This window comes from Ursus maritimus, unplaced genomic scaffold (assembly GCF_017311325.1).
Source record: "Ursus maritimus isolate PB19 unplaced genomic scaffold, ASM1731132v1 scaffold_4, whole genome shotgun sequence".
NCBI lineage: Eukaryota > Metazoa > Chordata > Mammalia > Carnivora > Ursidae > Ursus > Ursus maritimus.
In genome coordinates, this window is record NW_024426552.1 from 90,718,283 (window position 1) to 90,744,254 (window position 25,972).

Consider the following 25,972-nt stretch of genomic DNA (forward strand, 5'->3'; position numbering starts at 1 on the left):
ATTATAAAAATGCACCCATATGACATTGTAAATATATTTTGCTGTCAACATCTAAAAAATTACTGCTATAATTTTGTTTTGAAATCTTTTTCTCCCGGCAGCTATCACTCATTATTGCTAAGTGAGACATTGTAAGCTATGAATTGTTGTCAACGTACAAACTAATTTAACAATGGACATTGATATGTTTCCTTTTATACATGTTTAAACATATTTTTATTTATGTTGAGAAATTTTTTGAAATCCTGAAATCAACAAATTTATTTTCAGGTCCTCTGTGTTTATATAGCTTTATGCATCTCAGAGGCCTCAGACATCACGTCTATAGAACCCAATGGACAACACAGCCATGCCTGGAGCAGAATTTTATTTCTGAGACCACAATTATGGTTTTTTTTTTTCTCCCTGTAATGCTGCAGCACATAGGAAAGCATTTCTGCAGAGGTGATATAAACCTCTCCAAATTTTTGTTTTGATGTTAAAACGATCCTTTGAATAAGAAAAAAAATTTGCTTTTGTCCTAAAACTGATCAGTCTCTCCTAATCTTGTTCTCTATATTCACTGACAAGCCCTTCGAGTATGAAATCCTTCGTAACAGATATCTTTTGTTCTCATGGTCCAGCACCTTAACACTCTATGTTTGTTGCTACTAGAACATTCTTTTTTGGTGGTACTTCTGACATTTTACATCTCCTTGGAGCAGGAGGTTGGAGCAGAGGCTCGGCTAATGGATTTATTTTTAGTATCATGCACAGCAGATGGAAACATATCTTCATTGTACCCCAGTGTTTAATCACATATATCCTTATTCTCGGTGAAAAAACCACTTTCTTTCTTTCTTTCTTTCTTTTTTTTTTGTTTTGTCTCACTCACATATCCATCTCCTTTTCAATTAGTAGGAATAAGATTTGGTGAATCAGGAGACAGGCCTTTGCCCAGTATCCAAATCATCAGAAGGGGCCTGAGCCTGGATACACCGCCCGGCTCCTCCTTTGTTTGTCTGACATAGGATGAGCCTAGATACACCGCCCGGCTTCTCCTTTGTTTGTCTGATAGTAGGATGTCTGATTTGATACCTTTGCTCCAGTCTTCATGCTGTTGCTTTGGTGCAAAAGCAGCAGGCAGAGTTCTCTTCCTAAAAACTTTAGGACAAGGTTCTCTTCAGACAAAGTCTATAGCCAGATAGCTCTTTATTACACCTTTCTCATAGATTTTCAGACTTCCTTGGACAAGCTCCAACCCAGGAGATATCACCAAATTGAATCATCCTGAAATAATTTGCAAAGTGTAACAGTAGATTATTTATACCATATATTTTAGAGTGGTACAGCCTGACACACACAAATGGTAAGTTTTAGTATGGAAGCCAACTGACAGAAGGCATAGGAAACTTTACTAGAAGTATATTAGTAATAGTTATTCACAACTAATTGAACCCATTACCTGCCTGTGAAAGTCAGCCCCTCACTTTTCTGCCCTGTTCCTTTCCCATGACAGCTCTCAAGCCCGTGTGGCCTGTGGTAAGAATACCTCCTTCACTGGAACCTTGCTGCTGGCTGTTGCCAAAAGTGGTTTCTTTGCTCAAGATGGAGTCTTTTTCGACTCCATCCCCTCAAGGCAGACTTTTTCTAGTGCTGTTCTTAATGTGCTGTCTCTAAGTATATGTTTAAAACTGAGAGTATTTTATAGCTTAAAAAAATAATGACAAGTATTCTCCACTCTGAATATATTTGGTTCCTGACTGTTGGGTAACAGGTGGCTATGGTTTGGATAGCCAGGTATTTATCTGAAAATGTGTCTGAATCTCTTGGGTTCCTTTAGCTCAGATAGCAAACGGCTTGGACTGTGGGCGTTTGGATGGTGAGGGGGGGCTCGTATATGTGATTTATCTATTAATGATCTTCCGTCGAAATAAGAAAATGGCTAATATTTGACCAATTCCAGCGGTCTGGAAATAGTCACTTCCTTTCCAAGGAGTCTGGTATTTAGAAAAGCAGTACATTGCATGGCTTGGTCTCCGTTGATCTACCACTGTCTTTGTGGGACTGTCTCTTCTTTCTGGTCTCAGCTCAAAACTGGCTTTATTCTTTTCTTTTGCTCCGTGCAATAGCCAGATAATTCCGGCTGATGTAATACTTTGTCCACACACGTACACAAAGTATGCATGGTCTGGTGTGTAGATCTGGCTCGTGGTAGCTAACCCTGTTTGGTGTGTGGTAAGCCGGGACATGGAGCTTCAAAAGCGAAGTCAGCCGGGTTGGCACTTGTACGTACCCTGCACAGCCATGGCGGGACAGGAGATGTTGAGTTACCCCGGAGTAGAAGTGTGGGGGTGGTTTTCTGTTCTGCAGCGTCCCTTATTATGCTAACATGTTTGCAAATACGAAGGCTTAAAAACAGACTTACTCTGTATATGAGACTGAGTCTGCCTCTAGAAAGATTCAAAATGAAATAGGAAGGATGGGAAGGAATAGCACTTTTGAATTTTTATTTCAAACCAGGCAGTGCAATGAATACAGAGCTGCAAACAGATATGTCTTAGCTGCATGTGGGTTCCGGGCCGGGCACTTGGAACGCTCATCAGTGAGTCAGCAGAAGGGACTTCAGGCTCACACTGAAGAAACATCAGTCACCCAGGAGCTGGCTGGGCTGCCAGCAGGTTTGGAAAATACAGCTGCCAAACTGACCTGAAAGAATTAAAGGGCAGGATGAGATGGATCTGAAAGAAAAGTCCTAGACCTCTTGAAGTTGTCAAAGATTAAATCATACCTTGCAGTGTACATCTTGTTTATCTAAATTTCCACTTGGAAATAGGCTCTGTGACGGCCTGTGTGCTGCAGACACGAACTGAGGGGCATCTTCCCCATAGAAAGGGCATTCCCTGGAACCATGAGCCTTTCCTGTGGAACCTTTCTGACCAGTTACCTGTTCTGGGCTGAGACAGACTCAGCAAGAAAGGGGATGACAAGCGAAGTGAAGTGCCCCAGAAGAGAGAGGGTTGGAGGTGGGGAGAGAAGAGGGGGAGAAGCAAGAACAATGGCACACAGGGACAAAGAGGGAGAAGGGGGGAGAGTGAGGCAGTGGAGTCCAGGCTGGAAATGGAAAGACGCATATTAGGGAGCAGGGAGACAAGTGAAAAGAAAGGGTCCTGAAGAGAGGGGAAAAACAGTACAGGACATCTGCTAAAGGCCGGCCAGCTCATTAAGACAGTGCCTGGAACAGTAGGGCCTGTGAGGAAACACAGGGTGAGTGGTCTTCCCTCCCCTGTCCCATGAATCAGCTCCGAGCAGTTTTCTGCTTTCTGCCAGCAGTCTCAGTGCCCACCCCAGTTCCCTCCGTCTCCCTCACTGACTCCATGGCTTTGTGACGGATCTCAGTAAGATAATCTCCAATCAGTACAAGGTAAACTCTTAAGCAGGTCCCAAATTCCCAGCTAACTGACGTAGCACAAGATACTGGGGACCAGAAGGGTGATGGCTTACGTATTCTGCATTTTTTGAGCTAGTGTTTACTCTGACAGAAAGGAGCTTTTTCCAGAGTTCTCCATGAAGAGCAAGTATGGAGAGTTTGGGCCCCTTAAGCTGAATTGATCAGAGGGACACAAAAATGGCTGTGCAGGTGACTACAGATAATCCTTTCGAGGCAGTAAATCAGCTTCTATCCATCTATCCACTGAAGCACCTTTTTTTTTTTTCCTGCTTCTAGGTAGAAGAGCGGTCAAGGCTCAACCGGCAGAGTTCGCCGGCCATGCCTCACAAGGTTGCCAACAGGATATCTGACCCCAACCTGCCCCCGAGGTCGGAGTCCTTCAGTATCAGTGGGGTTCAGCCTGCTCGGACGCCCCCCATGCTCAGACCAGTCGATCCCCAGGTACCTGTTCCCCTTTGTTCCATCGGCCATCTCAACAGGGTGTGCAATTAAGTCTACTGAAAGAACAGGGGATTGTAACTCGGATTCATACACAGGGCCAGTCTGACAATGGCCCTTAATACAGAATCTATAGTGATAGAGGAGACCCCACTGGATTTGAAGGGGTGAGGGGAAAAAAAAGCACCTTATTAATTTTGAGCCAACTGCAAGGTCACTTCTTGGTAAACTGGCCTCTCTGGAGACCCATGGGAGTATCTGCAAGGTAGCAAGAAGCATCCGTTTAGTTATAATTGTCAAGCCAACATTTGTATAGATATTAGTCGTGTATAAACTATTATATTATCTTTTGTTCACTGGGATTTGGGTATGGTCTTTAACCAGAAAAATTAAATGATCTTAGATGAAACTGTGTCTTCTAAGTCAGTGGTTTCCAAAGGGTGGTCACTGGACCATTAGCATCGGCGTCACCTGGGAACTTGGTAGAAATGCAGTTTCTCGGGTCCGCCTCAGCTGATGAGCCCGTCTGCGGGGCTCTGGCGGTCTGCGGTTTAGCAAGCCCTCTGGGTGCCCCTGATGCACTCTAGGACTCGAGAGTCACTGCGGTAAGCTATTTAAAAAAGAAAAAATTACTCCACTCCAGGACAAGTTTCTAGAGGTTTTAGAGGACTTAAATTATAAATACTAAAACTGAAATATGAAGTGAAATAAAGTATGGAATTTTATGAAAAATAAAGGTAAAGATGCAGCTGGTTTCACCCAAATGTCTTTGAAAACTCTTTTAAAATAGGTTTGTATTTTGTGCTATATTTTAAAAATATGCCTTATTTAATATTATTATTATATTCATGGTAATTAACATTAATAAAAATTTGATTGGTTACAGTTGTTTTCTGGTTGAAGCATAACATTCACCTGAACTAGACCTTGAGGATTTTCTCTGAACTGTAATTAATAACATTTCAGATTTCAGACCCAAGAGGGTCTGAAGAAGCAAGGGCAGGGCTGCTCCAGGGATAGGACCTGAAGGGCAAAAGGAACAGGGCCAGGCTGGCGGAAGAGGGCCATGAAAACAAATGGTCCCCAGTGGTCTGGCATTGAAATTTCAGACCCAAGAGAGTCTGATAGGTCCCTTGCACAAAGCAGATATAAGATTAGTGTTTATCGACTTAACGGTTTAATTTAGAAAGGACTCTAGATGTTTCCCCAGCCAAGATTTATGGACCACATTCCACATGCCAGGCACAGTGTGGACTGAGGGCTCCCATGCCAGACATGGCTCCCATCTCCAGGGAGTTTACCTTCCTAGTGGAGGAGGAGACAGTTACGGTCACACCAATAAAGTGTTAGCAGAGCTAATGACCAAGAGCCCTCTGAACTCTTGATTTTAGTGATTTGCCTTAAAGAGCCACATTTCTATCCAAAGACAGCATGTCTTCCCTGCATGAACAATATCAATGCATGCCAAATTACGGGGCTTACACCTCGAAAGGAAATATCCTGGTGTGGAGAGATATGTAAGATCATGGGTGGTAAGAGCTCGCCAGAAAGCAGAAGAGCATAGAGCTAGGTGAATGGACCAGGAGGTGAGCGAGGGTTCTAGTCCGGGCTCTGGCACATATCAGCTGTGCAATCCAGGTTGTTACTTAACTTCTCCAGACCTTCCAGTCTCACGTGAAGAAGGGTGAAAATGATTGTATCCACCTCCAGGTGGATTTAGTGAGTTCACAAGAAGTCAGATGACCAGAGCAATTCTTGTTTTACAGAGCAATAGCACTCTCTAAAGTCAAAGTTAAGGGGTTTGAAGGAGGACGTTTATAATATTAGAAGTGCTTGTAAATATATTATACTGCTGGCCAGTAAATGGCCACTGAAAATTGCTATTATTATCATCACACCTATTTCATTGACTTTTTAGCCGTCCCGAGTAAATCACTTAATCTTGGCCAGACGCCCTCGGTCAGCCCTACACATGGCTGTAACTGGGAAATTTGGAAGAGCTTCTAAAAGCATGCTGGAGACAGCTGTGATGGGCTCCAGGTCCTTCCGTTCTTATCTTATGCTCTAAAATGGTATTTTCCCTTCCACTGAATGCGGTACTGGCTGATTGGCTCTTTCTTCTAATAATATTGCTCTACTGTTGGTTTGATGTTTAGATTCCACACCTGGTAGCTGTAAAATCCCAGGGACCTGCCTTGACCGCTTCCCAGTCAGTGCACGAGCAGCCCACCAAGGGCCTCTCTGGGTTTCAGGAGGCTCTGAACGTGACCTCTCACCGCGTTGAGATGCCGCGCCAGAACTCGGATCCCACCTCTGAAAACCCTCCTCTCCCCACTCGCATTGAGAAGTTTGACCGAAGCTCTTGGTTACGACAGGAAGAAGACATTCCACCAAAGGTAATAGGCTGGCCTGCTTTTATCACCGCCACTGTCATCATCATCATAGTTTATTATTAGTATTACCTCTATTCCAGACCTGTTATAGTAATGAGGAGCATGAGAATGCCAAAGCAGCGCCCCTTCCCATGCTTGTTTTCCTCTTCATTCCCAAGCTAAGACTTGGATTGTCGTTTATCACTCCTGACCTTCATTCTCCCAAGAAATAGAGGCTCGGGTAGATTGAATGACTTGGAAACATCTATCCTGTATCCAGAATTAGAACTCTCAGCCTCAAGCATTCCTTTTTTTTTTTTTTTTTTTAAGATTTTATTTATTTATTTGACAGAGAGAGAGACAGCCAGCGAGAGAGGGAACACAAGCAGGGGGAGTGGGAGAGGAAGAAGCAGGCCCCCAGCAGAGCAGGGAGCAAGATGCGGGGCTCGATCCCAGGACCCTGAGATCACGACCTGAGCCAAAGGCAGACGCTTGACGACTGAGCCACCCAGGCGCCCCAGCCTCAAGCATTCCAAACTATTATTTTACTATCTGTGTTAAGAAACAGAATAATGGGGGCGCCTGGCTGGCTCAGTCGGTAGAGCATGTGACTCTTGATCTCAGGGTCATGAGTCCAAGCCCCACGTTGGGCATATAGCTTACTTAAAAAGGAGACAGACAAAAGTGGAATAATGGATATTTTCATCAGTCGCAGAATCTACATCTAGATAAATTGAAAACTTCCAGACAAAAAGCAGAAAATTGATTTATTCCTACTTTTTTTAAAAAATTTTTTATTATATTATGTTAGTCACCATACAGTACATCCCTGGTTTCCGATGTAAGGCTCGATGATTCATTAGTTGCGTATAACACCCAGTGCACCATGCAATACGTGCCCTCCTTACTACCCATCACCAGCCTATCCCATTCCCCCACCCCCTCCCCTCTGAGGTCCTCAGTTTGTTTCTCAGAGTCCATAGTCTCTCATGCTTCGTTCCCCCTTCTGATTACCCCCCCTTCTTTATCCCTTTCTTCCCCTACCGATCTTCCTACTTCTTATGTTCCATAGATGAGAGAAACCATATGATAATTGTCTTTCTCTGCTTGACTTATTTCACTTAGCATTTATTCCTACTTTTAATAACAGAAAGTGAAACCAGATTACAGGTGTTCAGAAGATAGTACCGCTCTTAAAATTGTCTCTGTTTTGAGGAAACCTCCTTCTAACCCAGGTCATAATTTGACTCCTGAGCAAAAAACTGTAGGGTGAATTGACTAGCCATCCACTGGACAGAATAATCCTGGAGCTGGTTTCTTTTGTTGTTGTTGTTGTTTTTACCTATACCCGTTGTTACTCATTCCAAAAGTTGTCGTGAAATGTGGCCATGCATCTCGCTGCAGACATCCTGGAAGTAGTTCAAAATACTAGAAAAATTTTTGCATTACATTCTTCCTGATTCAAGATTGCCCTTTCTCCTGAGCTTACTATAGGAGCTTTGACAAATGGAATGTCCCGTGATTTGCAGAGATCAATGCCATTGTTGACTCCAGGAAAAAAAAAGAATAGTTTTTACCCAATGATTTTCAAATATTTTTCTTCCTGTTCCACTGAAAAGGGTATTATAGCAGGATTTCCATGATTTGGGAGATGAAAATTAGCTGATTATGACTTTTTTGTTGATGCTTTCCTTTTGTGGAAGCAGGGATGCCACAGTGTCAAAGATCAGATGGGCAGGGTAGCGGCGTGAGAGCTGGGAAAACTGAAAATGGACATTATTGGTCAACTCTCTGAAAACATGCAGGCATACATTTCTAACTCTGGGAGAAGATTTGACATCCATACAAAGATTTTAGGTTTTAATAATTTGTTAGACTCTTTCTTCTCTACAACTATTTAAGTTTACAAAAGGAAAAAAGGAGTATTTAAATTGAGCAGGTAGGAGCCCTGATTCGGACATTCTGTTTATCTTCACTGGACTCATCTTTCTAGGTCTTTGTCTTTAAATGTATTATAATAACCAATAAAATTGATATGAATGTTAAATATCACTTAACATATTAAATAATAATATTGTAGCAAAGCACATTTTTAAAATATCTGGTATAAAACACAAAACCCACTTTAAAAGAGCCCCAAGAAATGAATGAAAATTGAAGCACCCGACAAATGTTTGACCCAACCAGTTATCATGAGATATCTACATTTCCATTTCCTGGTCACTTTTATAAAGTATTACTCTCTTTCCTCATGGTGGACCCCTGTAGTACACTTTCAACATTTGATTTCACGAAAAATGTTTAATAAAGTGAGGCATACTTGAGTTCCACCTTACGCCGTTGTCAGATAAGCTAATAATGATGTATTTTCCTACAGCGTGCCTGATGGTGTGCACATAGCCTTTTTGAAGACCCTGCCGGTATTTACAAGATTAATCCTGTTTTGCATTACATTTGCAAATTGACCTTCCGAAGCGCAGTGTTTGGGGGATGCTTGTTTTTAGTTAATGACTGCAAGTTGATTAGGAAGTGAGGACACTTAAGATCCCTTGCAGTAGTTTCTCCGAGCTCCCAGGCATGTGGCTTCTGTCCGAAATTCTAGCCTGATAGCCTCGTTTCTCACCAGATTTCATCATCTCCCTATCTGTTTATCAGTTGGGGTGGAGCTCAGCTTATCTGCATGACTCTCACCTGATGCAATTTCCAATGATCAGCTGAGTTAATGGTACCCCAAAGAAATTTCTGGTATCCACCGCTCTTACACAAGCAAAGGGGGTCAACTGTTTTAGCTCAGTGAACCAAAATAATCAGCTTGGTCTGCTTTTTTCATTTGTTTTTGAGAGTAAAGACCATCGGCCTTCATGATCACGGTATGTGCCTCAGTGCCTTCTGCGTGGTTTTGTTTAGGGAGTTAAATATTTCTTTGAAAAATGAACACTATGTCTTTCCCGTTTCGGATAGTTTCTGTAACTCCTGGTGAATTTTAGGGAAGGAGGAGGCTGCTTTTCAGGTCGGAGCTTATGGGAGCTAGCTTATGGAAAATATTTCTGATTTCTGGTTTTTCTTTCAGGTGCCTCAAAGAACAACTTCTATATCCCCAGCATTGGCCAGAAAGAATTCTCCTGGAAATGGTAGTGCTCTGGGACCCAGACTAGGATCTCAGCCCATCAGAGCAAGGTAAGGCGAGGAAGATGGTGAAGTGAAGGAAAAAGCCCGCCCCTATCATGTCATTATTGCTTTCCTAAAAATTGTCTTTGTCCTTTTTTCACTTCAGAGGCATGCTGACTGGCCACTTAGACTGTAAGCTTTGGTGGGGCCAAAACATACGCCTTTCATTTCCTCAGTAGCCTCTCACAGAAATCCATGTACAGTGGCGCCTCATGAATGAATGAATGAGTGAGGGGATGAAGAAATGAGAAAGCCCAGAAGCTAAGCAGGTGTACCTCACTTGACAATTTTAAAAATTGGGGAATAAAATTGCAAATATCAGTCTCGTTGGAATACCCCAAACCATTACTTTGGAGACCATTTCGTGAAGTCAGCAGACCAAAATGGCCTGGTTTGAGGGGATTTTTAGCATCAGGTCGAGAGACGTGCCCCGGGAGCCAGGAAGACATTACAAAAGTCAGGGGCGCCTGGGTGGTTCAGTGGGTTGCGCATCTGACTCTTGATCTCAAATCAGGTCGTGATCCCAGGGTCACGAGTTCCAGCCCTGTGTTGGGCTCCTTGCTGGGTATGGAACCTACTTAAAAAAAAAGAAAAAGTCGTTACAACGTCATTGCCAAAGAGATGCATTAGTGGCCAGGTGCAGAGCTTCCTAGCTTGGCAGATTACAAAAGGACTATTTCTTAGCAAGAAATCACCTCCGTGGCATTATGGAGGGTCACTGAGATACAGTTATGCTCCCACTGCTGCTCTGTGCTCTCCTAGAATTTTCCATCAACGATGGATATTCCTACAGTCAGGAAACCACATGGTGCAGAGGTCTCGAGAGAATCTGGAAAGTAAACAATATCTTTACTGTATCTGAGCTGATTTTATGTGGTAACAGATGCTGTTTGCTGCTCTAGTTCGCTGAGCTTCCCTCCGATTTTTCATGATGAATGCACTGCTTTTTAGGATCAACTGAAATAGCAAATGCTCTCTGCTGAGACTATAAAAAGGATGAACTTGGGCAGGCTGTGACATTCCTCACTGTGTTCATAAGAGAAGGACTCTCCCTTGCTAGTAAGAATGAGAGACTGGAAACGAAGGTTAGGATTATTTGTACATATCTTTAATATATGGAATGTTTGGATTGTGAAGCTCTAATTTTCCTCTTCACATGAGGAGCTTTAGGAAGAGGTCAGTCCATAAATAAAATGGAACTGTACTAAGCACAGTAATCCCTTTAGGGCAAAGAAGTTAGCCCATACTGAGCGGATTGCCAATTCCAGGAAGGTCCGAATGAGCCATTTTTTCCCAGGGACATGTCAGCTTCACCCTGAGCTGGTGTTGCTAAGCAGCGCTGAGGAGGAAGACCAGAGCGTTCTGTGACCGAGGGCCAAAGGAACAGCAGCCCTGGGATTGGCGGTGTGAACTTTGTCAGTCCCCTGTTTGAGCGGCAGGAAGCCCCAGTTATCAGTGCGTCTTAGTCCTTTGGTCCCTGCCCTCAAGGCTCTGTTCATCGGATCAGTTGCTTAGAATTTTAGGGGCTATAAATCAGGCATCCTTTCGACTGTAAGTCTTTTTTCCTTCTATCAACCCAAAAGAAAGAGCACTATCATTATATAATCAAATAAAAAGCAGCTCTCTGCTCCCACTGAAGTGTTATTTTAATGACATTAGGTCCGAGATGGTTGGCTTTTGATGGTCAGTGGCTTGTCAAACATGAGCCTTTCCCCCAGAACCACTTAAATGTGTACTTTGTCCAAAGAATGCAGACTTTGTGAGACAGCTAACATTGTTCAGCTTACAGAGGAGGGAGGGAGGGAGGGAGCCAAGAGGTAATAATTACTTACCTACAAGGAAAGTCAGAGGGTTTGTGGGGGGGGGGATACGCATCTCTGCCATGTGCAATAATCCTACCGAACGTTCTGCTGCTTTTCTCTTTTTAAGATTTTATTTATTTATTTGAGAGAGAGATAGAGAGAGGGAGAGGGCACGAGCAGAGAGGAGGGGCAGAGGGAAAAGCAGACTTCCCGCCAAGCAGGGAGCCCCATGTGGGACTGGATCCCGGAGTCCTAGGATCATGACCTGAGCCTAAGGCACACGCTTAACCTTAACCGCCTGAGCCGCCCAGGCTCCGCGAACACTCTGCTTCTTGCTATCACCTATCCCCGAGTGACTGACAATTCAGATGTGGATCAGATTTTGCGACTCTAGATTGGATTGCATTTTTTAAAGATAGAGATAGCTTTACGTCACCTTTGCTTCGTAATAAAACACCCTAAAACTTAGTGGTCCGAAATAGTAACAATTTATTATTTGTTACGGTTCTGTGGGTTGGCTAATAAGTTTTTCTGCTGGTCTCGCTTGGGGCTTACTTTATGCAGCTGCACTGAGCTGATGGGTCAGCGGTACCTTTTGGTGGGCTTTCATCCTGGTCTTTACTGTTTGCCGATCTCAGGACAGCCTTCCCGCAGGGAAAGCCCCCAATCAATGCACCAGCATTTTTCAAGCCCTTGCTTGCATCGTCTTTGCCGATGCCCCATTGGCAACCACACTGAATCAAAGTGTAAAGGAAACACACAGGGCCATAGACAATGGGAGATGTGATTTGCTGGGGGCATTACCATAAAGCAGACTCTCCTGTTTTCACTGGTCTTAATCAAGTTCTCATAGTTCTTTTTGTACCATTTTTCAGGCAGTTGCCCATCCATAAAGCCATAAAAAGGGTTTGCTTTTACATAATCCTTTACAGTGTTTATAAGCTATATTTCTTACAGTTGGTCAGTATTCCTTTTTATCCTCCCAGCCCTTTTCCTTGAAATGATCCTCGAGGTAGAGTGGGACATTGGCAATGTAAAAATGGATCCCAAGAAAAATCACACATGTAATAAAGGAGAAATTCAGGCTGTTTTGTCATTATTATTTTTCATTTGCTAAATTCAGCAAATGTGTACTGAGGACCTGTGGTGTGAAGGGCCACAGGGAACCTTGGGAGCCAGTGACTCAACCAAGACCGCCTGAGTCTAGGGCCCACGGGTCAGAGGATATACGATGCCTGCTACTCTTTGGGGCTACAGGCATTATTAGGGGCAAAATTCTGTTCCTTGCTTTGCTTTCTTATTTTGCTTTGGGGTAAATACGTGAATAGACTTATCTAAAGAAAGCAAAAGAAGGCAGAAGCTCTCTCTTCTCCTTCTGTGGCAAACTTAGGGACCACAAGTTTAAGGCAGCAGTGTCTGAACATGGAAGGAACCTGGGTCCCCAAGTCCCCACCTGAAGAAGAACCAGCAAGAAGAGCAGTTCTGTGTATATCATGATATGAGTGGGAAATAAGCCACTTCTGTGCTAAGCCAGTAGGGAAAAGAAAGAATAGAAAGTAGAGGCTAACGGTTAAAAAACGTAGTTTTTGCCTCTTCAATTCAAGTACTAATGAACTCCAGGTACTAGATGCAAGATGTTGTATATTCTCTAGTGACTGCAGAATGTGTGATAATTTCTGAGACTATAAGAAACAGTATGTTTAAATCAACAAACTACTTAGCACCCTGAATGGAAGATTCTTGAAGTGAGTTAAAATGGGAGTATGCAAGCACGTACCTGTAACTCGAGGAAAAAAGCAGAGCTTTACTATTTTCAAAAGCCTTCCTTCTCCCAGAAAAAAAACTTCCAATTATGTCACTCTTCCCCTGTCTACACACACTACATGAAATCGAAAAGAGCCCTATAAAGAATACGTTTTTAAATAGATATGTATCGAGCAATACAGCTATAGTGGCATTAGTTGGTCAAAAAAGTGTTCCTGAGTGATCCCTGTGCATGCCTGCCTTCTGCTTGGTTTGGGGTGATTTGTTAGTTAGTTAGTTAGTCAGTTAGTTAGTTAGTTAACACTTCTGGAACATCTTTATTTGTGAGGCAGTGTTCGATGCGCCTCTCAAATGCTAACTAGTGTAAACCATATAACAACTCTGTGAGGTAGTGGCCGTAATCACCTCCATTTTATAGAAGGGAAACTGAGATGAACACTAGGTAAGTAAATTGCCCAAGGTGACAAGATGACTAAGGGACAGAGCCACCATTTGAACCTACTAGCATTGCACCAAAGTCCACACTCTGAAGAACCATGCCCTGCTTACCTGTTCAGCCCTGAGTGCAGCTGGTGTTGCCGCCTCATGTTCCCAAGGGAAAGGGGACTCCTGATTTATCGACTGACAAGGCACCATGTTGCCTCCACCGTTCCCACCATGGATTTGGTGACTGTGTTAGTAGCTCCTCTTAATCCTGTTGTTATCGATTCTCATCTTGTGATATTAACTACCTTTTAAAAGTTATTGTCCCGGGGCACCTGGGTGGCACAGCGGTTAAGCGTCTGCCTTCGGCTCAGGGCGTGATCCTGGCGTTCTGGGATCGAGCCCCACATCAGGCTCCTCCGCTATGAGCCTGCTTCTTCCTCTCCTACTCTCCCTGCTTGTGTTCCCTCTCTCGCTGGCTGTCTCTATCTCTGTCAAATAAATAAATAAAATCTTTAAAAAAAAAAAATAAAAAAAATAAAATAAAAGTTATTGTCCCGTGGACCTATTTAGGTCCCCAAAGCTTTCCTACTCAAGCTGGTACTCATGTCATTACGCACATTTGGCAGTCCCCATGACCCCCTGCACCTGTTTGTCCCGTCTCATGCACGTGCACATCGGTGTGTGGTTCTTACCTGCTGTCTGGGCTCCCAGCTGCCTTATGTTGCCAAGGTGATCATTTGAGTCTAAATCAAGATTTGATTTGTTCATTTTTTTAAAATATTGTTTAAAAAGATTCCAGATACTTTAATATTTGATTCACGTGTTCCTTTAAAGCAAATTAAAATTTGATCGAACAAGTATATTCAGAATATGAAAAGATTTAAATTAAGCCAGAAACACCCAGTTAAAACCCAATGACTAAATGCTTAATTTCAAAAAATAATTCTCTGTCCCGTCCCAGACCTATCTTCCTATGGCTCATTTGTTCTCATTGGCTGTGTCATCAAAGAACAAAGTAAAGTGAATTTTGGCAGTCAGCCAGTTAATTATAGACTTGGCCCAAGTATTTGGGCCAAGAAATCACTTTGTAATCCTAATTTTCTGTTTTGACTCTTTATGTGACTCGAGTAAATGGAACAATTGCCACATTTTCACTTTACTGTGTGTTTTATAGACCCAACAGCATTGTCTGTGGGATGGCAAATATATTAACTAAAAGTTAGCATTTTAAAGAAATATATATGAATGTTTTCAAGTTTTTACACATTTGGATCTGAGTAGTTGCAGTTAATATGTGACCAAAGGAAATCTGTTATTTCATAGAATTCTTCTGAAATTCCCTCTAAAAGCATTTATCTCAGACCCTTTGGCCCCAAGGCCAGACCATATTACCACATAATAAGGAAAAGAAAAATATGAACGGTATGACATTTTCTCAAAATACTTATATTTTCAAAAAAAAAAATAAGGTAACAAAAGCATTTTAAAGTTTTCCCAATTTCTATGTGTGGTTGTACAGAAACGAAATGGTTCTTTCAGTCTCCAGCAGCCTGCGAAGATCAGCGCCCATGCTGGTGAGCTCCAGTGAGGAGGACCCGTGCTAATGAGGCCCAGGTCAGGGATTTAATGCCCGTAGGATCCAATTAACTTCACACCGAACAAGGCTCTGGGTCCCATGGGAGACGCGTGCAGGTCCCAGCTGTTCCTGCCAATCCCCGTGCCCCTCCTTGACGGCCCTGGCCCAGGCCTTATCATCAGGGTGGTGGCAGCCTCCCACCTGGTCAGCCTGCCTCTCTCCCGGCCGGTCCCATGTAACCCTGCCCGGGGCCATCTGTGTGCTCCGCCGGGCCTTACAGGCACTGCTGCCTAAGCCGTCCGTCCCTTCTGATGAGCTGCTCTTCCGGTAACCTGGCACACGCGTGGTACTCCTCCCTACTCCTCCACCGGCGTGATGTCCTCCCTACACGGCGAGCCCCAGGAAAACCCCGGCCCCTGTGTCCTTGCTCAGGTGCTTCCCCCAGACTTCCTGCTCCCCCCTCCAAGACCCAGTCAAGTCCTGTCTCCATCTTGACACCACCTCGACCACTCTGGGCCACGTTCCTTGTTGCCCAAATACTAACAATACTTACAGGTTCCTTCCCACACAACATAGAGATTTGCCTTACCCACTGTGATCTCCACTGCACATGTCCCATCTCTAGAATTCTCTTGCACCTTGCACCTGTGACCTGTGCTCGCCTCCATCCCTCCTACTGGTCCCATGAGGCCCACAACGTAGGTGCTTCATAGAAAGGTGTGGGTTAAACGATCAGAGGAGTGCCGTGTTCAAGCAAACAGCTGGATCCCGCTCGCACACCACAGCCGCCAGAGGAAAAAATGTAGAGCTCACAGCCACCCCTCTCTTCATGGCTGTTTCTGTTGATACAAAGAACACTACGTTACCATTCTACAGAATGAAAGCAGCTACCACGAAGCCGAAGCCCCTCACCTTCAATCTGCAATACAGTTGGTTAGCGATAGAATTTTTAGAAAAAAATATTTTTGGACTTTATTAATTATATAGAACTAATTCCTGACCACCACTGTTTAATAAAAGAGGGACCATGGGAAATAATTTATTATTTGGGACTAAAAGGAGATAAGAGTGTTTCTTTAAGGAGAAATCGAAAGGTAGGCTATTGCACGGGTATTATGTCCTTATCGTGTTAGGTCTTCTCCAAACCAGGGCGGTTTCCAGTATGGATCCAAATCTGTTTAAACCGGTTAAATGCTAGCAGTTTTTACAAAACTAATTACTACGCAAAGGAGTTCTGTGAAAATATTGAGAATTTTAAACCTTTTCCTTAAGCTTGCTAATCACTCTGCTGCAGTTGATTGTAGTGCTGGGTTGACTCGGCAGCTCCTTCGCCGTAAAAACTTAAAAGATAAATATTGTCACGAATTATACATTTATACAATCTGAATTAATAAGTTATGAGGACATATTTATTTTTACACGTTTTCCAGGGCCACCAGCCATGTCTTCCAATAACCCAATATTTAAAAATGTTTGTAACTCGATCAGATGTTTTTGGCAGCTGCCTCACCAAAAAGCAAGGTTCTTGTGTTATCGAAACGAAATTTTTGGTCTAGTTGCTGCTATAATGCTGCCATTCTGTGGGCAGATTTTTGGTACACTAGAATGCTAATGTCTCAAGGGAAGAAGCCATATTATTTTCATTTTTATACGTGAAACACGGGAGACCCAACACAGTTCAGAGTGCACTTGACATTCTCGAAATGAGCGGAGCCAGATGAAAGCATAAAATTACATTTTCACAGGACTTCCTGCCTTAAAATCATAGTCTCCGATCACACGATGGTGACTGTTAGCAAAGATGTGCGGCTCTGTTTGGAGAACGGAAGGCATCGGAAATGCAGAGGGGTCCCTGGGGCAGGCGGCTGGCAGAAGATTTGAGCTCCGAGTTTCAGGTCTCACCGAATTACCCGTTTAGGCCCAGCATTGTGCAAGTGTGAAGGAAAAATGAAAAGGCTGATGAGTTATAAATTAAAAAGGAAGAGCTTTCTGGAAACTTGGAGGAGGCTGCTTCTTTTTATAACAAAATCATAAAAGCCTCAGCAGTTGTTTCCCGCCGCTGTCCTAGTACGGTTTCCACGAGCACGGGAAGTGGCCCGGGTGGTCCCGTTCCGCGCTCCCGTGCTGCCCCGGGCTCCCGGCGGGCAGAGCGTGAATGAGGTTGGCTGCGCGTGCCTGGCTATGCTGGCGGATGACAAGGGCTGTGTCGTGCTCATTCCCGTATCTCAAACGCCTGACCCAGTGCTCGGTATGACCAACTGAGGGAGCAACTAAATACCGCTCTTTGGGGCCAGTTAAGCTATGAAAGTGAATAATACAGCAAGGTCTTACTGCAAGTGGGGACCACTAGCATTTGCTCTTGAATTAGCGCTTAATAGCAATTCTTTTAAAACACACCTCCCTTGGATAAGAGCCAAAGTATATAAAGACTTCCTGAAAGAAGTTTAAAAATGCAAATATACCACTAACTACATAAGCGAAGAACTTGATTAAGCAATTCACAGAAGAAGAATTATAAATGGTAAATAAATGTGAATAAAAATTATTCTCCCTCAATAGTAATGTTTTAAAACAGCATTAAAACGAGATACTTTTTTTTTTTTTTTTACAAATTAGCAAACTGCTCATAATAAGGCGTGGTTAAGAATTCCATAAGATGGACCATTTCATACCCTTCAGCGAAAACTGGTAACACCATTACACACTCACGTACAAACATATGCAACACACACATCCCAGTTCATGTCCTTCCACCCAAGAATTCCTGGTCCAGGAAGGAGATATGACTGGGTATTTGTATGCCTACAGAGATACCTATTTCAGTGCAATGTGTCAGGCCAACGTATTGGAAGTACCTTAATATCCACCCGTAGGGGAACCGTTAAGCTAATTCACCCACGTGCTGACGATTTCGCAGCCATTATTGTTTTGTAAGCGTAAGTACCCGCTCGCAGTGCAGTGTGGGGGAAAAGCAAGCTGCAAAACCGAACCTACAGCATGCTTCCATGTATACCAAAGAAAAAAGTCTGGAAGGACTATGCCAAATAGTAAAATATAGTTGGATTTCTCTTGGGTCAGAGATGGCATGTGCTGCTTTCTTTTTTTTTTTCTTTTAATATTTTTCAAGGTTTTTGTTTTTTGTTTTTTTGGGTTTTTTTTTACAATGAACAGGGGAATAAGGGTTTAAAAGAAAGCCTCCTTTGAAGAGCACCATTTCAGAGCTAATACTTTGGTGTGATGACCCAGGAACTGGGTCAAGAGGTCATCCCATCAGCAGTATCAGGCTGGGAGCTCCACAGAGAACAACATGACTGTCATTCCCGTTGACCCTTTCCGAGCAGGGTGACACAAGGGCTCTGGTTGCTCCTTGGTACCGGGGACAGAACGGGACTATGCTTCTGTTGGGAATGGCAAGGTCTGGAGGGGGTAGTCACCGTGCTCTGCCTTCCCTTCAGCAACCCTGACCTGCGGAGAACTGAGCCCATCTTGGAGAGCCCCTTGCAGAGGACCAGCAGTGGCAGTTCCTCCAGCTCCAGCACCCCTAGCTCCCAGCCCAGTTCCCAAGGAGGGTCTCAGCCTGGATCGCAAGCGGGGTCCAGTGAACGGACCAGAGTTCGAGGTAAGCTTTCCCCTGCCTTTCCCTGATGACACTGCCTGGGGCGGAGAGCTGTGGGCATGGACTCAGCTTAGTTCCGGATTTCTGTGACCCCTGCCCCTGGCGTGGCCACCACTGTGCAGTGCTAAAGTCCTCGAACTGCCGGTGGCCTCAGTCCTCCGATGAGAGAACCACCATCCTCAGTTTCACGTGCGACATCAGAGTTTGGACTAAATCTTTTCTCATTGCACGTGACATTGTTTTCCAAGAAGATCATAGATCATTGGTCTTATTTGTAAAGATAATCACTTGTGAGTCCCCTAAATTGCCATTTCCATTTGTTGCCTGTTTTGAGTTTCATGTACCCCCAAGTATCCTCCTTTCCCGTTACACCAATCGTCCCTTTGTGGTATTCTGAATATTGTTCATAACACTAAGGATCTCTCAAAGTGGAATTCGGTAAAGACTAACGTGGAATATGTATGCACTTTAAAGAAGAAGTAAACTCTTGGACTTAAAAAGTATATTTGACTCTTTGGGTTATTCCTACTAAAGAGGAATAAAATATGAGCCTTTCTGACCTTTCAAGTCTTTCATCACCATGCAGTTCTCATTAATGAAGAAGCTTGTGAAAAACAGCATCATGTCCAGCTAATTACACATGACAACACACTGTTTCTTTCCCTCTTTCTGAACAACCTCCTTCGGAAGATAATTTTGCTTCCAAGTAATAAGGACTAAAACTTTTTAAAACGCAATTTGACAAATATTAACAAATTACTCTGCCTGAGAAAAAACCACCAATCCTCTATTTTTTTCTTAGCTTCTTCATTAGACACAACCAGGGTTGGCCACCTACTATCTTTTTAACGTTTTAAATAAGTAAAATCGCTGTATGTCCGTTTTGAAAAGGTTGAAACCCGGCGTGCGATGCTCATGTCTCTGGACTGGGGTGTGGCTGCTGCCATATGCATTCTTCATATGGCCCAGCCCATAGCCATGTGTATTTTTGTTGCTTTAAGCCAAATATAAATTTACTTAATTTAGAAAACTGCCATTGGCTTATCTTTTTTTCTATTCATAAGCAACTTGATATCCTTACAGCAAGAAAAAAAAGAAAAGTGGAGTTATGCATATCATTTTAATTCTTTGATCTGGTTTGGGTTTAATTCTTACCTTCTGTGCTTTGGCCCCTAGGTCCTCTGGGTTAAGAACACTGTTGTATCCCTAGTGTGTTTCTTCCCAGGAAAGACCGCTTTAAAACAAAAGAATCTCTCCTATACCAGATTGATTTTCTCTACCTATAAGTAAATCAGAGAGATGCTCTTCACTCTGGAGCTGTTGGGGAGCCCTCCCCCATTCCTGCTCCGTCCCTCTGTCCTGGGGCTCTTCCTCTGTCACCGATACTCTCCTTCTTGTCCCCTCATCCCTTCTTCCTTAAAGAACCCGGACAACGCCCGCCTCCCATTTAAAAGCCATTCCATCAGTAAAATAGGTTTCTGTGCCATCAAAATAACCTGTCCTGATGGGTAAGTGGTAAAAGAAGAACATTAGCACAGAAGCTGGTTTGGGGTAATAACCAAGAATAGGACCTGGATAAGCCAGACCGAATCCCAGCTCTGCCCGTAACTTCTGCATGACCTTAGGCTAGTATGCCATCTCTCGAAGTCTGCGTTGAACTATAAAATGGGAAAAGAGTGCTACACATTGGGTTGGAGCAAGAACCCGATGAGACAGTTGACGTAGACGGCATTTAGCATTAAGTGGGACGCACGTTTAGCACTCAGTAAATGGTGGTGGTGGTGGTGCTTGCTAGTTTTTCTTATTATGAATAGTGACTTCCAGGTCACAAGCCTAAATGCGTTTGCCTGAACGTGAACAGTCTTTTCACAGATGTGTTTGAGGATTTGCCTCAGTGAATGATGTATCCCTGAGTAATCAAGGGTGACTCACCACAGAACTGCAGGACTTGAGTCAACACTTTGTGATGGTCACTATTTTTTCTTGGCCCCTGTTTTTCTATCTAGCCAACAGTAAGTCGGAAGGATCTCCTGTGCTCCCCCACGAGCCTTCCAAGGTGAAGCCAGAAGAATCCAGGGACATTACCCGACCTAGTCGACCAGCTGTGAGTGCTCTTGAACTCTCTTAAGTTACCAGAGAGGCTGCGGGGTAAAGTAGTCGGGGATACACTCATGACTATGAAATAAAATTTACTTAGGAAGAAGAATGGATGCTAGAAGCATCCAGAAGGAAGTCATACCTGATTAGGAAAGAAGTGAACAGATCTTGGATTGCTTTTCTGCCTTTAGGCATTTTGCTGATCATTAGCGCTACTTTCGGGAATTAAAAAGGGGGAGAAGGAACTCCCATCATTACGTAATTTCTACTCAGGAGCCTTGGCAAAAAGATACGGAGCTACAGTTAAGGAGATGTGGGTACTTCCTGTGGGTTTCTGTTGTCTGCTCCGCCCTCTCCCCAGATTATTTGCCATATGAATTAATGTAATTTTTGCTGTTCTTCATGCCTTCAGGACTATATATTTCTGAACCAAAATGTTCTAACCATGGTTTGACAAGGGGCCTGACAACTTGAAATCTAGCTTCCTTGCCAAGACAGGACAGACCCCAAATAGCTTTAGCAAAAGAAATAGGAGCACAGAGGCTGACATTTGAAAGTTGGAAGTTAATTTGGGATGACTTACTATCCACTTACTTTCTTTAAAATTTTGGAGAATCTTTTCAATGAAATGAATGTGAGGACTTTTTGGTTTACTCTGGTTTGTCCGTATTAAAGTCAGGAGGCAGAGTGAGAACAACCCTGAAGGGGATCTGCCCCACTCCGGACTGAGGTTCTCTCTGCTCCTTTGCATTTATCAGTTGTGTACTAACAATTCCCATTTTGTGTCTAACCTGCTGCCTTTCTTCTGGCTTTTCCCCTCCTGTGGATTCTTCTGGATTGGGGTCCTCCTATCTCAGAGCTATAAGAAAGCGATAGATGAGGTTAGTATTACCTTTTCTCGGTCATGCTGTCACAAGATGTAAATATAATGCTTATTTCCTGATGTTGACATTCAGAGAGGCGGCCTGTTGGATCACGGCTTTAAAGTTCAGTGCTCTGGAATGGTCTGCTGGAAGGCAAGCCCCTTCAACTACAGCCAGCCTGAGGCCCTCAGACACTTGTGCGAAGCTCCAGAGACCTTCCTTCTAAGCCAAAATGTCACTTTTCCAATGCCACAGTCCGGCTAAAGATAAGCAGTCGTGCTTTGTTATTGGCAGTTTTTCCTTCCAGTGTCTTCCAATAGCAAAGCCTAGCTCTTCACTGTACGCACCAGCTTTGGAGGGGATGGCAGTGTTACTAACAAAGGGGAGAGACATCATTCAAAAGCACTCCCAATATATAGTGTGTGATTTGTGAGCAAGGAGTTACTGGGTTTTGTTAGGTTAATTCTGTGGGACGTTAACTACAGCATCAGCTGCAACAGCAGCTTTCGTTAATGAATCCTGGCGAGTTAAGTGACTTTATTTCCTTATCTGTGGAGACATTTTTCCATTAGAAAAATATATGGCTTTGTCAATCTTGGGTAGCTGGCTAAGAAGGATGACTGCCTTACTGCTGTTTGTCAGACCTGCATGAACACAGCATAGTAAATGCGTGTCGTCGTTGTTGTTGTAAGAGAGAGGCCTTGCCAAGATCCTAGCTGCATGGAATCTAGAGAGTACTCTTACGACTTTCCGGCTGTAGCTCTGCTGAGCACCATTTCTGCGAAATGCTAGGGAAAAAGCACGGGCTTTGGAGTCAACAAACTCAAATTCTAGCTCCCCCAATAAGATATTGGCCAGGACCAGGCTCATAACCGCTCTGGGCCAGTTTCTTCGTGGTTACGATGGGGATAAAGACGCCTGCTCTGCCTCGATCACAAGGTTGATTAGGATCACTCAAGATCACGTGTGTGAGAGCCTTGTATGAAGCGTAAAGCCAAGAGGTTCTCCTCACGCTCGGGTTTGGGCCCGCGACATGGAGCCATTTTGGCAGGCGGCAGAAGTGGGTTTCTATGCATCTGATCTTTACCAAAGAACCTGACTTTTTCAGAATGAGGACACCTGACCATTCAGCGTGATATAGAATGTTATTTCTTAGGTAATGATTGCTGCTCATAAAAAAATGAGACTGCACATTGACAGTGTGTGGACGGCGTTTGTAGAAAGGAAACCGAGGAGGTTCCTCATTGCTCTGGGCCATAGCCTGGCCTGTCCCCTCCTGATAGTCAAAAGGACAGCAACTATCACAACCTGCATCAATTTTCTCCCAAATTGTTGAAGAAAGAGAACGATATTCTGGTGCCATGGCTGCCAGTAAAATGGCGGCGGGTGTGCACGCAACTCAAGGGAAATCTCGTGAGCACAGAATTAGCTTGAAGGTGGCTGTCATGAGGGAAATGGATTTCATCTGGTTAACCCAGGATATTTTAGGCTTTTAAAAATTGCTTTATTTATTTTGCTTTACTCTCGTACACTGGAGAGAGATCACGGGGGCAACGGAAGTACAAGTAATTGAGGGGATGTTAGCTGTCCACTGAAATCTCTGGAACCATGTGTGGTTGGAAAAAGCCCTCCAGTTGATTCTAATACCCCTCCCTACCCTTGAATGTCACTGATCTAAACCACTCAAAATACAGGATTACTCGGTTGTACTTGACTCCGTAGTTCTCAAACCGAGACGATTCCTCTTGTCCTTTTTCCTCCTCTCCCCATCCCCCTTAGGAGATATTTGGCAAAGTCCGGGGGCAATTTTGGTTGTCACAACTTGGAGGTGGAGGCAGTGCCTACTGGTGTCTCGTGGGCAGAGCAGAGAGACGCTGCTGTAAACACCCTTCCATGCACAGGGGAGCAACCCGTAGTAGAGAGCGTTCTGGCCGCAAATGGCAATAGTGCCACCATTGGGAAACCTTGAATTAGATAAACCTTTCTCCCATCTTCATTCGTAGGTTCTGATATGGCTTCCTTCTCTAGTGACTGATTGGCCATTTAGATAACCCAGGATTGAAATGAAAAGGCTTGCTTGTTATTGTTAATCTAATGGTTTGATTTTTCATGAACATCGATCGGAGGGGGTGTCCATTAATTTGGCCTTCCCTTCTAATGGAATATAAGATTGTGCAATATAGTCTGTGATTAACATAATCATTGAAAATAAGTATCCTTTTTACTTGAGTAGATTAAACATAGGACAGGAAGATTAGATACATAAGCAAACGCTGGCTTTGGCAGTATTTTTTTGTTCCTATGGAAGAATCTGAAAAATTCCAGAGCACATCCACAGATTGGATAGAACTTGAACAATAGCTAGTGGTCTAAAACCTTTTTTCTCACATGAGGATACTGAGGTTAAGTAACTTCCCCAATGTCATTTCTTAGGATTTCCTAAAAAGGAAATAAATTCTTTTTATACATAAAGAAAAGACCAGCCTAAAGATTCTTAACTGTTATTCTAATAGTTAAAACAAATCGAACTAAAATCAAAATAAACTACGTTGTTTCTAAAAAGAGACCTAAAAAAGCACCTTTTTAGGTAAAGTATGCATAATCGTCAGATTAAATAAAAGTTTTTTTAATGAAAAAAATATATATCAAATTAATTTTAAAAAGTGTTACAACAAAGAAGCCTCCGGGTGAGAGCTTCCTATCTTCACATTGACTGCATAGTCAAAAAATCTTACCATTTTGCTGTATTTCTTTTTTAGTTATACTATGCATTTCTCAAATATTTTCATGCTAAATAGCACTTTTTTTTCTTTTTTAATACTTTTTAGCTCCAGGCTTGAGACAGCCAAGCAATAAATTACCACAAAAACTCATTATATGGAGAAAATTGGTATTGTCAGAAAAGAAAGTGTATGAAAATGGATCTGAACCCAGTGGTGTCAGTTTTAGATTGTGTCTATTTTCTAGAACTTTGCTGTTGTAAATTCTTGCAGAGTGGGTGGGTAAGGAACGGAACCGCAGCTAAGCGTGTAGACCGCTGGCAACGGGAGATTAATTTTCTTTGGCTGGCGTATTCCCTTGGAGTTACTCATTATTGTTACGTTGGGACTCTCATCTGTGCCTCACCGTCCGAGCTGTGACCAAGTAAACTTACAAGGAATTTGCAGTTACTTTCAGTGTTTCAAGGAAGATAGCTTTTTAATACTGTAGAAACAAACCATATTCGAATTACAAGTGAAATTATAAAACAGGTCAGAACTTTAAACTTTTCCTAAATACAGTGTTTAGAAAAAATTAGCTCATTTTCACGAATGAGAGTTCCTTGAAATCAATGGGCTTTGAACCGGCTAAATATTGCTAGAGTTTTGATTTCTTTCAAATCTCGTTTGTCTTGTTTTGAAATGTCAGAGATAAGGAAAATTTTCCCCTCAGGGAAAACGTATTATAAATTTAAACAAATCACAGCTAATATTACTATATTTTACTCAGAATTATTGACATTAGAAATAAATTATTTTAAACCATATTCTCTCTTTAAATTATAATAAAATGCATTTTTTAATGATAAGTAACATTTTAAATGCTTTACATTCTTTGGTGTGATTGAACATCCTCCTAACATATAGAAGACAAAATACAAAATAAATATATCTGTTACTGCTTTACTGGGTTGGATGATTATAATATCCTTTTCTATTCATAGCTTTAACAAATTCCTAAACTGTATTTCCCACTCTGCCCGAGTATTGCATCCCCTTCACTGTCTTCTCGGTCTGATAAAGATAAACATTGGCAATGTCCAGAGGAAATAAGGAGTATAAAGCTGAAATCTGAATATTGCCTCTTCCTAATTTTGGGCCATTGCCAGAGAAACAAGAAATAAATTTGCATAGAATTCTCTCTATGTGGTAATTTTCTTCTTTAACAGTATACATTATGTTTTAAACACCTTTAATACAATTCACTTTTGATTTTCACAGATGGGGTAAATATATCCACTGAGATTGAGGCCATGCGTGTATGCATGTGTGTAAAAAGCCCAGCAAGCATGGTTGGGTGAAAAATGCACAATTTGAATTTTAAAAGCTTTCCTTTCCAAGTGCTTCAGGTGACTTCAGAACAAATGTAAAAGCCATGATTGTGTTCCTTTGATTTTATGATGAAATTAGAAGAAATGGCTCCTCCACTTACTACCTTGAACTTCCTAAATTTCTAGACCAAATGAAACACCTGAAACGTTTCCTCCCCTCGTCTTAATCAACATAGTAATGCCTGACATAGGGGGGATGGTAAGGAAACATGATGATTTGTGATCTTCCCCAAATAAAATTACATTCATCACGGAGTTTCTTCTAACCGATTAGGCCAGTTTAGGAGATGCCATTTAGACCATCTGCATTGCTCTAATCTGACATTCAGG

The 25,972-nt window shown here is 42.8% G+C and overlaps 1 protein-coding gene across 3 annotated transcripts in view; it reads left to right on the forward strand.

Annotated features, from left to right (window-relative positions):
- The window catches only part of TNIK (TRAF2 and NCK interacting kinase), a 375,800-nt gene that overhangs the window by 310,412 nt on the left and 39,416 nt on the right, over window positions 1-25,972 (forward strand). For 2 of the 3 annotated variants that reach the window (XM_040621607.1, XM_040621605.1), the window contains exons 15-20: window positions 3,707-3,871; window positions 6,025-6,264; window positions 9,311-9,417; window positions 18,432-18,595; window positions 20,599-20,696; window positions 21,547-21,570. In XM_040621607.1, coding sequence (XP_040477541.1) covers window positions 3,707-3,871; window positions 6,025-6,264; window positions 9,311-9,417; window positions 18,432-18,595; window positions 20,599-20,696; window positions 21,547-21,570 — 798 coding nt within the window. The remainder of the gene's footprint in view (window positions 1-3,706; window positions 3,872-6,024; window positions 6,265-9,310; window positions 9,418-18,431; window positions 18,596-20,598; window positions 20,697-21,546; window positions 21,571-25,972) is intronic. The other variant, XM_040621606.1, reaches the window with a different exon arrangement.